At 39.8% G+C, this 12,372-nt stretch overlaps 1 protein-coding gene across 3 annotated transcripts in view; it reads left to right on the forward strand.

Annotated features, from left to right (window-relative positions):
* Positions 1-12,372, forward strand: part of PTCH1 (patched 1) — a 73,372-nt gene that overhangs the window by 42,337 nt on the left and 18,663 nt on the right. For all 3 annotated transcript variants that reach the window (XR_004061527.1, XM_030969541.1, XM_030969540.1), the window contains exons 13-15: positions 3,907-4,025; positions 5,960-6,359; positions 6,861-7,170. Coding sequence is in view for 2 of the 3 variants with exons in the window: in XM_030969541.1 (XP_030825401.1) it covers positions 3,907-4,025; positions 5,960-6,359; positions 6,861-7,170 (829 nt within the window). In the remaining variant the exon portion in view is untranslated. The remainder of the gene's footprint in view (positions 1-3,906; positions 4,026-5,959; positions 6,360-6,860; positions 7,171-12,372) is intronic.

Below are 12,372 nucleotides of genomic sequence, written 5' to 3' on the forward strand. Positions count from 1 at the left end.
TGCTCAAGACTCTAAAGGAGTAGCTCCTGAATTTTCAGACGTTTTGTTTCTTAAAATGGTGGTGAAGGACAAGATTGTTGGAGAAATCCACTGAAAGTTTTGAAGCTTGCAATAGGAATGTCTTAAACACAGCCCTTTGTTTTGAGTATAAGTGAAGGAAGCCATGGTGGAGTCTAACTACCTCTGGGCTGTATTATTTCCTAAGACAGACTGGTCAGAGACTGTCACACAGTAAATTCTGCCCAGGAAAGATAAGGTAAGAAAAATTATCCACCTCTTCTTTCTTACATCAGAAACGTCCTTCCCCAACAGCAGAGGAGTGGTGTGGATCTACTAATGAGCAGAGGTGGAACTTTTCCCAAGTGTTAGAAATAACTTTTTCCCTCACCACAAGAATGACAAGTTTTTTTCCTAAATGCAGAAGTCCATTACCACGTGGCAGTGGTGGGTTTCTGGAGGGAAAGAATCTATGCTTTTAAGCTCATTCCATTATCTTACTCTGCTGAAGTTGTTCATCCCCCACCTTTATCCACACCATTTACCTTTCCCTGCCCCTGACATGAGAATTTAACAAGCAGAGTTGAAGCCTAGGGAAAAGGGGGCAAGGGACGAGGATCTGAGCCTGTACCATATCAGGAGGGAGTTGCAGATAGAGAGCAGTAGAATGGAAGTTTTCATGACAGACCTCCTCATCTGTTCATCACCTCTGGCTATACAGCACACCCGGTCTCCTTGGGTGGGCTGCCAGGAATGGCACATAGCAGCACATACTTCAGCGGGGCCCCAGCACATACCTACCAGCCTGGCTCCCTGCTCCCTTGCTGCCTCCAGCACAGACTACCATTCTTCTGTCTCCATTAACAGTTGCAGCGGCAACAACATTTTTAAGCTGTGCATTATGAAAAGATACAAAAACTGTAGCATGTTTCTCAGGAAGTGACCAACAGAATTTTTTTCTGATTAATGGAATTTTTTTACTGCTCTCTAATCTCATTTCACTGAATGCCTTCATTTTACACCCTTGAGTAGGTCCCATTTTATTCCTCCTAGGCTAATCTTACTTTCACTGATTTCCCATGGACAGGGTCTGAGGCTTTTTTCTCTCCCATTTGACCACTGGTCTCCAAAGGTGCGAGAGAAGATGCCCTGTTCTCAGAAATCTGGGTGCTGTCTGTGCTCAGGAAGCTGGGTGCTGTCTGTGCTCAGGAAGCTCAGCTGCCACAGTTCCTTGTTTCCTTTGCAGACTGTGGCTGTTGTCAGGACCTCAGTGCTCGTACTTTCCTATTCTGCAACACTGTATGTATGAATGGCATTGGGAGGGCAGCAGTGGCAGATGCATCAGGTCAGGGACTGAATCACTCAGTAATTCATTCTTTCCTCTCCTTATCAAGTCAGAGGGTGGGGTTTCTTTGATGGGACAATGTATTAGAATTCGTACAAGAACTTATTTAGTTGTGAAAGCTGAGAACAGCTAATCCTTGTAACGCTGAGTTAAGGTGGATGAGATAGAGCATGCAATATATAGGTAGTGCAACATTAAGCTCTAGGAATCTATTAAAATTAAAATCAGAACAGAGATTGTTTCGAAATATCTTACTTCCAGGGTAGTTAGTACATCAGCACTAGGATGGCACAGTGGAAAATCTAGTTGTTCTAAAAGAGATGTAAGTAGGCAGATTTACTGTGTGTTGTTGGATTAGTTTTGAAGCTTCCTAAAAAAAATCAAATGTCAATATACCTATCCTTAATGGCATCTCTACCACACAGGTTAAGTATTACTTTTGAGATTCAATAATATTGATGATTCAAGGATGTTGGGGTCTAGAAAGGGAACTGATATGGCATGAAGTGTTTGCAGTTTATAGAGCAGAAACAGAGGACTTCTGTTAGTTTTTCAGCCATCCTGAGAGGAGTAAGAATTATTGACTCAGACCTCAGCTATTTTTTCCAAATCTCAGTAAATCTTAGCTGATCCTTGATACAAGGTCTTGGTTAGGCACAACTAATTATTCATGTTATATGGGTGATTCAACCTCTTTTTGGTTTAGCACCAGCAAAGAAAGCAGTTGTAAGAACAAGGTCCAACAAACACCTTTCTTTCAACAGCCGCCATTTGTTTTTCTGACAGATTGAATTAATTCTAGAACAGATCAAAAGCAAATCACTTAATTTTAAAGTCCTGGCTATGACCTTGCATACCTTTCTGTGTGAATATTTATAAATCATTAAATAATCATTGGATCTTTTCTCACAAAGATGACTAAATACTAATTTGGCTTCAAGTACCAGGTAAATTCTGTTTTAGTAGCCATGTCTGCAGACAAACAGCAGTACTAAAATCTTACTTCAAGCAGGCTGGAGATCAGGAAAAAGAAACAGCAATAAAACCAGCTTTTGTAAGCAGTATATTTATGATTGAAATTACTAGAAAATATTTACATAACTAGTTGATGCTGTGATTTTAAAAACAGTAAAAACAATATCTAAGCTTTTTATTATATTCTGACTATTTCAAAACTTTAAAAATCATTCAGGGTGTTATTACTTTGATTTTTGCAGATAAATTAAGCAATTTATAGAATTTAATTGAAAAGCAACTCAAGAATTTTTAAAACATGGATTTTGGATATCACATTGTTTGTACTGCCAGTTTTGAGATCTCTCAAGATCAAAAGAAACCATATATTTCTTTTGGGAAAAAGGACATCACATTTATATTGTGTCATTTTTGTAGCCCAACTTTTGCTGCTCTTTAAGAATGTATTAACCCAAGTAGTCATTATTTCAGAAGTCACAGATGGAGGGACTTGGTAGTTAATGTATAGATAGCTGGTCTATCTATATATATGATACTGGGCTAGTATTGAGATTGCTGCTTACCAAATGGATAAAACATAAGGCTTTCAAAGGGTTTTTTCTTTTCATTGGTTGGTGGCTGAAATTTTTTTTCCCCAGTGTTTCTCCTACTCTTACAACTCTCTTCCAGTTCCTGGTGCCCAGCTTTCCCTTTGTGATGGGTAGGACTCCTAACAATTCTGCATTACAAATAAATGCTATCAATAATAATGATAGATGCTGCACCACATATGTTTATGGAAATTCTCTGGGAATCTCTGTGTGGGAAAGGGTTTTTGGAGTATGGTTTGAAAGGGGGTGGGTGGAAAGGTTGTTTTTTTCATTATGTGTTTCTTGCTTTACAAATTAAATCAAGTATTCTTGTTCCAATTTAAGACTCATTTTGGTAGACTGGCTCATAAATCAAGCTCTGTTAAACACAGGCCTATTAATACATATATTTGCTATGTGGTGTTGGTTTAATTTTGATTCTACTTAAAAAATAATCCCTGATAAACTCAAAATATTGCTCTTTCTTGGCTAAACTTTTAGGTAAGACTATCAAGTGCACAGTATTTCACTAAAGTGATAGTTTTTTTTTTTTTAATTTACTAAGATCTAATTCTCTGATTTAATAACAGGCTTTAATATTATTGTGATACTTAAATTGCTTCAGATCCCATAAAAGTAAGACCTTCAGTTCTAATTTCAGATTATCTTCCATTTTATTTTGCTTTGAGACTCTAAATATATCAAAATTTTATGGAAAAATATGATTACTGAGTCAACAGGCTGTTTTTCCTCTTTGAAAATAATCACCACATATCCAGGCACAGATGAATTATAATAATACAAGGTTGAGTATTAAATTAATTCATCACAATAGTCCTACCACAATGAAATGGGAATGTAAATATATATCTTTCAGTTTGCTCAGGCAAAAGCTTGAAAGCATCAGATGGACTGCAATGGTAAATGGAGATGAGAATTGAGAAAGGGATTTTTATGCTTTGTAAAGCTGATGCCCTAAATGACGTTTAGCAGCATTACTTATCCTGTGATTGTCTCTAGGCAGCAGTTGTGGTGGTGTTCAATTTTGCTATGGTTCTGCTGATTTTCCCTGCTATCCTGAGCATGGACCTTTACCGTCGGGAGGACAGGAGACTGGACATATTTTGCTGTTTTACAAGGTGAGAGTTAGCAGTAGCTTTGTCCTCTCTGTGGTCACCAATCAGTGCATCCATTCCTTGTCAAGAGTGGGAGTTCTTCACTAAAGTGGGGTCAGCATGTTATTGTTACCATTTCATTGCTAGTGGCTGGCTTACATTTGCTACCTTGTTTTTTACCTGCCTGAAGGGAAAAGCTGAAATACATCTGTCTCCCTCTCTTCTCCCACATCCCCTTTCCCCCACACTTTTCCCTTCACTCCAGTTCATTTTGACTGTTGGAGAACAACTTTCTGAAAGCAGATGAAAGATCCACTTTTTAGGAATATCTTGAAGTATTTTCAGAAGGTTTTGACTTACTACAAGGTGTCCAGTGCCAGTACTGGCTAATCTTGGAAAGGTGTACATAACTCAGGATACTGAGAAGCCTGACTTACAGTAAATCATTATATGTTAAGTTTTATGCATTTATGCCTTTAAACTTAAATAAATAAACTGTGAAATTACTTCCCCTTAGGCGAGTTTTTCATAGCACTATAAGAAATAGTCACTACCATTACAGGATAATGCTTGATAAAGTGTCCTTTGTGGCTCCAGTAGTAATACAGAATGGTAATACTGCCATTCTAAAGTGTGTACAAACATACTCTCATCTGATACACAGCCAACTCTGAGCCTATAATGGGGGTTAGGAGTCTGCTGTCATGAGTGGAGCCACTGCTTGGAAACCAAACATCTCTTCTACCTTAGTATTTGCTTTTGACTGCAGTGAACAGGATGAGCTACACTTCTACACATGTACTCATACTGCCATAACCAAGATGTGGAGAATCTGCATTGGGATATTTTAGCCTTTTACATGCAGTCAATAGTTTAATATTTAATGTCAAAGGAAGAAAACATTTTACTAAATTTGTCTCTGAGGGAATGGTTAAAACGGGGAGTGGATCCCAAGCTATTTCTTATTCAGTCATAGTTCCAGAGAACAGCTGAATGTATTAGGGTATTGGAGCCCTGATTCTTAAGAATTCAGGACACTTAGACCTTCCAGTTATTCTCTCATCTAAAGCTGCACCAAATGTGGATCAGAATTCAACCCCTTTGCATGTGAAGAAATGTAGTTAGTCAGAGCTTGCTTTGATTAGGTAGGCAATATTCTGAATTCATCTCGTTTTTGTAGGATTTGTGCACTTGATAAAAAATATCTGGTACTGTTTAGTATCGTCCATTTGTCATTTCTCATGTACAGGAATAGGCTTGTCTCTGATAATTATATTTTTTTAATATAAACTAGGTAACTGCTAGGGTCTTGCATAGACTAAAATAAAGGGAATGCTTCAATTACATCTGTGGTTTTGTCTCTTCATATGGCCCATCCTTCCTAGAAATTAATCCTTTCATTAATACTTTAATGTTTTCCTGATTTATAAAATATTCAGTCAGTATGTGGCAAATCATTTCAACCTGCCTCTCAAAAGTCTGAGATCTTATCCAGAAGGCTCAAATATCATTTAACAGTTACTTCATTTGTTCTAAGCACAAGAACTAGCTATGTTATGCATTTCCGTCTTCATCTAAATATCTTAATTCTCAGTGTGGGTACAGAGATGCAGACTCACAGGCTTAGTGTGCATTCAGACTGTACAACTACCTGTTGAGCATGTGTAATTAATGGAGTGATGTGTGTACATGTCAATGTCTTCAGACAGATGCTGTTTCCTTCTTCCTGGAGGACAAGAAATTAGCACGTATTCTCAGGGGCTTACACTATGAACCATATCTGAGAGATATTTCCTAAATGCACAGAATGAAATTAATATCTAAGTGGTACACATAATTAGTGTAAATTGTCTGGTAGAAGTAGAAAAAATCTCAGATGAAAGCATGTTATCCTATCTAGCCTGATTAAAATAAGGATCTGTCTCAATGTGATCAGATGGCTTTTTCTTCTCTTACAGCCCGTGTGTCACTAGAGTGATTCAGGTTGAGCCTCAGGCATATGCAGAAAATGACAATACCTGCTACAGTCCTCCACCCCCGTACAGCAGCCACAGTTTTGCACATGAAACCCAGATTACAATGCAGTCCACAGTGCAGCTGCGCACAGAATATGATCCTCACACGCAGGTGTACTACACCACAGCAGAGCCCCGCTCAGAAATATCTGTGCAGCCAGTGACAGTGACACAAGATAACCTGAGCTGCCAGAGCCCAGAAAGCACAAGCTCGACGAGGGATTTGCTTTCCCAATTCTCAGACTCCAGTATACATTGCCTTGAGCAACCCTGTACGAAGTGGACACTCTCATCTTTTGCAGAAAAGCATTATGCTCCATTACTCCTAAAACCAAAAGCTAAGGTAATCGAGGGAATTGTTTATCTGGTTTTCAAAATTAGATTTCTGCCTTGCCTGGTTTTTAAAAAATATCCTAGCAATGGTTTTAAATATAAGGAATAAATACAGCTCTTGGGAAATAACAGTTTTGAATAATATACAGCTGATTTCTTATTTTATAAGTTTTATCTTGCAAGTGCTATAGACACATACTCAAAATATATGTTATGAGTGAAGGTTCTGGTGACTTTGAGTAACATAATTTCACTTGTGAACATTGAAATTAATGTAACTTTTAAACTTTACTACAATAGAAATTTCTTATCCATGATGCAGAGCCCTTTCAAGGAAGAACAAATGACTTTAGTCTTGTAGTATGTATATGCATGAAAAAAACACCAGAAAAATAAAAGCTTGAAAGCACTGATGGATGTTAATTTTGAATTTGGCTTTGTAGTATGACATTATGAATTGTTAGTTCCTTTAGAAGCCTAAAACCAAATACATCTCTGTTTTCTGTTGCAGATTGTGGTTATTTTTCTTTTTCTGGGTTTACTTGGGCTCAGCCTTTATGGAACTACCCGGGTAAGAGATGGACTAGATCTCACAGACATTGTACCACGGGAAACACGGGAATATGACTTTATTGCTGCACAGTTCAAGTACTTTTCATTCTACAACATGTATATTGTGACACAGAAAGCAGACTATCCAAATGTCCAGCAGTTACTTTATGAACTTCACAGAAGTTTCAGCAACGTGGCATACGTTTTGTTGGAAGAGGATAGGCAGCTCCCCAAAATGTGGTTGCACTACTTTCGAGACTGGCTGCAAGGTAAGAGATCATTACAGAAACTTTTCCTAGTTTGTTTTGCTCAGAAAGAGCAGTTTTTCATAGTGGTATTGCTGTAATTCAGTCACACAGTTAAAGGCTCTGAGCTGTAGGGAGAATGCCTAGGTGCTGCTTTGAACCCACGTGTGGGCCCACTCTTTGTCACTTATTTTCTTTGTGTTTAAGTTTACTCCCTAGTAAGAGAATTATGAAGCTTTAAGAGATTATATCCATGCCAGTCATGTCTAAGCTGTTGATGAGATGTTATGCATTATCGCCAAATATGGCCCTGTGTCTTGGGTAAATAAATATTTGGTGAGTGTTTTCAGAGCAGTGAATGAAAAATCCCTGTCCGGTGATGTATTCTGACACAGACTTAACTTTCAGCTCTTGAGTGGTCTTGTCGGCTTCAACTGGGACTGCTGGCATGAAGAAAACTCAGTGTGGCTTATGTGTTTTATTGTGCTAGGAACTTACTGCATAGTCTAGGTTTCTAATCAACTCCACTCACCCTTTCTGTGGTGCTGCTTTTCTGTGCTGAAGTGTAACAGGGTGGGGAAAGACAAGAGAAGGCATGGCCTTTCAGGTATTATGGTGATAATTATATTGAAACCAAGTAATTGAATATTGAAGATACTTTAACAGCCAACATACCCTGCCCAGGATTACTTTGGTCCTATCTATGTCTTTATATTGGGAGAATTTCTAGGAAGTGTTTGCAAAAAAAAAAAAAAAATTGTGCTGACCTGGTGAGACTGTAAATTTTAAAATTAATTGTGTACAGATGACCACTGTAGCCTGTGATTCTTAGAGAACATATAAGTAACTGTCAGTATCTGATATATTTTATTCCTTCTGAAAATATGTTGAACGATATTAGGAAAGCAGATGCATGTAAGTGACAAATCTACGCAAAATGAGGTTTCCCGTGTGTTTAATGCATTCCTAAATAATGCAAAGCAGTATTTCAGCTATTAGCTTTGGGAGTTTTTAATGATTTTTAAATACATTGGATCCATTCATTGCAGTCTACTTACTGGAAGCTTTATTTAAAATATTTTGCTCGCATAAGCATATTGAGCTGTAAGGGACGGCATTACTGGCAGGAAGAAAATTCAATGTAGCTAGATGTTTGCTGGATTGGAACCTTACTATACTTGCTAGAATTCTAAGCAGTCCTCCTACATGCTTTTCCAAATTCTCTTAAACCTCTGCTGTTTACTTTGTTTCCTTTGTGGTTATTTTTTGCTGCTGTTCCAAAACAGTAGGAAAAAGTGTATCTGGTGTCCTGATTTTCTCTTTTTCCCCCTCCCCCATGAGGGAGATGGAAATCTGAGATTGTGTTCGGGAAGCTTTATTAGTGCTCAACCTCAGCGCAGTCTGCCAACGATAAAGTCAGGAGGAGGTGCCCTTGGATCTGCTCCCTTGCAGGCTGCTCAAAGTGAAATGCTGGAGGCTGGCCCACTTGGCGCTAGTCCCAGGACTACTCGCGTTCCCAGTGCCCCTCTGTCAGGCGCACCACATGCTTTCCCAAACCTCTTTCACTTTGGGTGCCTCCCTGTCCTCTTTGCAATCCTTTGTGTCCCTCTTGCACTAAGGATTCTTTGTGTGGCCAAGGGTCCGCATGTCCCCTCACACCATATGTACATGCTCATGCATGTTCTTTGCAGACATGCTCTCCCATAGTGGTGTTCATACTCTGTACTTAGCTCAGCACATAGTTACTTTTCCCCTCCAATCCTCATTAGCCAGCCTATCCTTATTTGTCCTCTGCTTTTCTTCCACTAGTGGAGCTGCGTGTATTCCTGGTACGTGGGGCATACTGACAGGCTGTGTGGAGCTAGAATGTTACAGTAGAGTAGTCAGGGTGACTCCAGGGAGCTGTAGTGACTTGCTATGGTCCATGTGACATGCCAGTCCTGTGATAGGCCATGGATCAGTCTTTTGATCATACACAGCTTTGGAATTAATCGTTATGATTATTAATTAGCATTTAGGTCTGTATCCTTACCTCTCCTCCCTACCTTTTCCAAGGAGGTCACAACCCTGCTTCTTTGTAAAGTTGCAGGCATAGAGTGTGATACTGCATTCACAGGGCTGTAAAGGAGGACTTTGATATGTATCAATAGAAAGAGATTAAGTTTTCAAGTGGTACAGGAAATTGATGTTGCAGGGGGGAGCTAGACTGTAGTACTAAAAGCTGCTGTGTTTGTCATAGTTGGGGAATTATTGAAAAATGCAGACTAACAGGCAGAATAACACCTGATTGTTACCAGCTGTGGCTGATGCCGAAAGAGTCAAGGGAAGGGAAGATGAAGATAGAATTTACAAACAAGGTACAGGTTTAGGCTGGATTCAGGGAGAATCCTCTGTGAGGTAGAGCAGTTCTACTGGCATAGTTTTATGTGTTGGAAGGGCTGGATAATCGAAGCAGAAACAGCTTTGACCTGCATGGCTAATTCCTGCTGACTTGACTGTGAATCCAGTGCCAGAGGTTAATGGCTCAAGATGGCCTTCTGACATGCACACATTTGTCCAGCAGAATGAAGGATGCAACAACATGTGAACAACCATTTTTTACCAAGAAGACACCCTTGGTTTAGCTGTGCATTCTTCCTCATCTAATAGCAGTGGAGTGAGCCTTCTGCCTCATGCACTTCTCTTTTCAGAGATCCCTCTTATTTTGCTTTCTAGTATTGTTTATGTTACTGTATTTTCTGTTACTGAAAATGCAATAGAAGAAAAATTCACACTAATCATTCATTTAAGCTGTAAATGTTAACATTACTTTTGTTAGTGACCAAATGTAAATGAGGTAGCTTGGATTCCCTGATGGCTTCTACTTAGGCTTGTTTTTGCAAAGGGAAATCTTATCTGGTGTTTCAAGGTGGCAGCTGCTCACATGAGCCAGTAGGAACTCTTCCCTCACCCCCACTCTCACATAATTTTCTATATTGTCACTTTCTTCTGAAGCACTAGGCAAAAGTGACTGCTTATGGGAAAAAATCCCTCATATAAAGTTTTAAAAATTCCTTTAATTTCTATAACTTTTCTGCAGAAAGATGTGAGCAAGATACTTTCATCTTTCTGCCCAGAAACGTATAGTTTATCCCATTTATGATAGACTAAATATCTACTAAAATAATTGTTATGAACATGTTTGCTTTGAAGGCAGCAAGGTCTACTACAAATTTCAAAGTGTAATGGCAAATTTTACTTCTTGCAAGTTTGAAATGCTTCAGAAATTAAGTACAATCGCCAATGGTTTCTTAATATTCTTTCCGTAGACTTTCAGTTTTAGCAAGGTGAGTTATGAAATGATCTGAAACATAAAGTGTTTAAGCTAGCTGAAGAGTAAAAGTGTAAAAGGGAGCAGGGTTTGAAGGATGACCAAACTTGTGAGAACAGGGGAGCAGGGGGATGTGGTGGAGACATAAGAGTTTTCACCCACTGCAGTAATGTTTCCAAGTACATGCCCTTTTTTGCAACCTCAAACTGGTATGTCACATGCCAATGGATTTATTTATTATTGTGTCTGTGGAACCCCCTGACAGGGGTGGGATGTTTATGTGAAAGCTCTGCCCTGACATGCTGTCCATCATAGCAGTTTGTGTGCTCCTTCTGTGGAAGAGAGATACTTCTAATGGAAGTTACACTGTTCTTAGGTCATCTCCTTCTTGTCCATGTGCTTTTTTGACTGCATCCTCTTCACTTTCCAAAGTAATTGTGTTTCTTGTCACTGATATGATAGCCCAAATACTCTCACCTGGCCACTTTGTGAGAAACTGATATGGAGCTGGACATGGGACTGAAGGCTTGGATTGGTATTTTTGCATACTCTTACCAATGTTTCCCCTCTCTGCAGTGCCAGCAAACAGTGCTTTTTTGAAAGGGAGCCTCAAAGTCCTTTGATGATGTCAGAAAACCTGATGGCAAATTGTTGTCCTCCTGGAACAGTGCTTAGAGGATTGCATGCAGAGATCTGGCAGGCTTCTTTCATCATTTGGTTCTCAGCCTGTTGGCTTCACATTATTTGACATGGTTTAGGGAGGCAGTTTTCTAAGGAAGAGAGGATGAGTTTGTCAATGGAAATGGGTACTCTGCCCTGGAGACAGTGTCAGCTGGGTGCATTTTCTCTTCCAGTGCTCTTATCTCAGTACAGCTGTAGCTAACCTATCCAGCCTGATGGTTTTCATTACAGCTTCTTGGCCCAGCTGTAGAGGTGGGTCAATGATTTCCTCCACCGCCACTCCCCCAGCCTTTTTCTTCCCTTCCCTGGACATGCGGTTTGTCATCTGCTTGCACAGAGCCTCCTTGTACTGAGATGTGGCTTCCTGTACTAAATCTGATCCAAATTTCTGCTGTGAGGTATTCCCTCCCCCTTGAAGGGTGGCAAGGAGGAAAATAACAGTTGAGAGTGAATAGGTGTTGGCTGTGATCTTTACATGTGCTGGCAGCAGATCCCATGACTTGTATTAGCTGCACAAGTTGAACAGATGGAACAAATTGACAAAATCGTGTTCACTCACGCTGTGCTTGAGGAGCAGCTGAGTTGCTGTTTGAAGTTGAAAGTTTGAGTGTGTTTTTCTCCCTGCTTGTAGTGGAATTTCTGGTTATAGTGTAGAAGCTATTGCCCCAGTGCTCTGCAGTAGCTCAAAACAGTAATGAGAGCGGTGTGTGTCCTCCTCTGTGGTTCCGTGCACTCAGCCAGGGTTTTGGTGAGGCAGAGGCGAGTAAGGAGAAAGTTTCCCTTCTAGGTAACAGACTTATGCCTCCTCTGGTTGTAAGATGGTGAAGCTGGATGAGGGCCGAACTCAGCCCTTCTCTGTTCTAGACAAGATTAACGTTTTCCCATACACTTCCCCAAGTGGAAGGCTTGGAGAAGATATTCAATTTCCCTTGAGGAGAAGACATTTTTGCCAGTTCACAAGGCATTTTCAGCTTGCTAGCTTAACTTTGCTGGTCTACACAACCTGGAGACTCCTGGGGCTTCTCCCTTGCATTTTCTTGCTTTCCCTGCCTTTCTTGGGAAAAAATATTGGACATGCAACTGACACTTCCCACACACTGACAGTGTGGAGCCCCAAATTTAGGAGGCACCAGGTCAATAATTTTCCTCCTGATTCAGTTATGAAAAAGCATCATTATTCTTTCTCCTTCTGAAGCTTGTTTATAATAGTGATTATTCACCTGCTTATTCTGTCT

The sequence above is a fragment of the Camarhynchus parvulus genome, chromosome Z, assembly GCF_901933205.1.
Source record: "Camarhynchus parvulus chromosome Z, STF_HiC, whole genome shotgun sequence".
Classification (NCBI taxonomy): domain Eukaryota; kingdom Metazoa; phylum Chordata; class Aves; order Passeriformes; family Thraupidae; genus Camarhynchus; species Camarhynchus parvulus.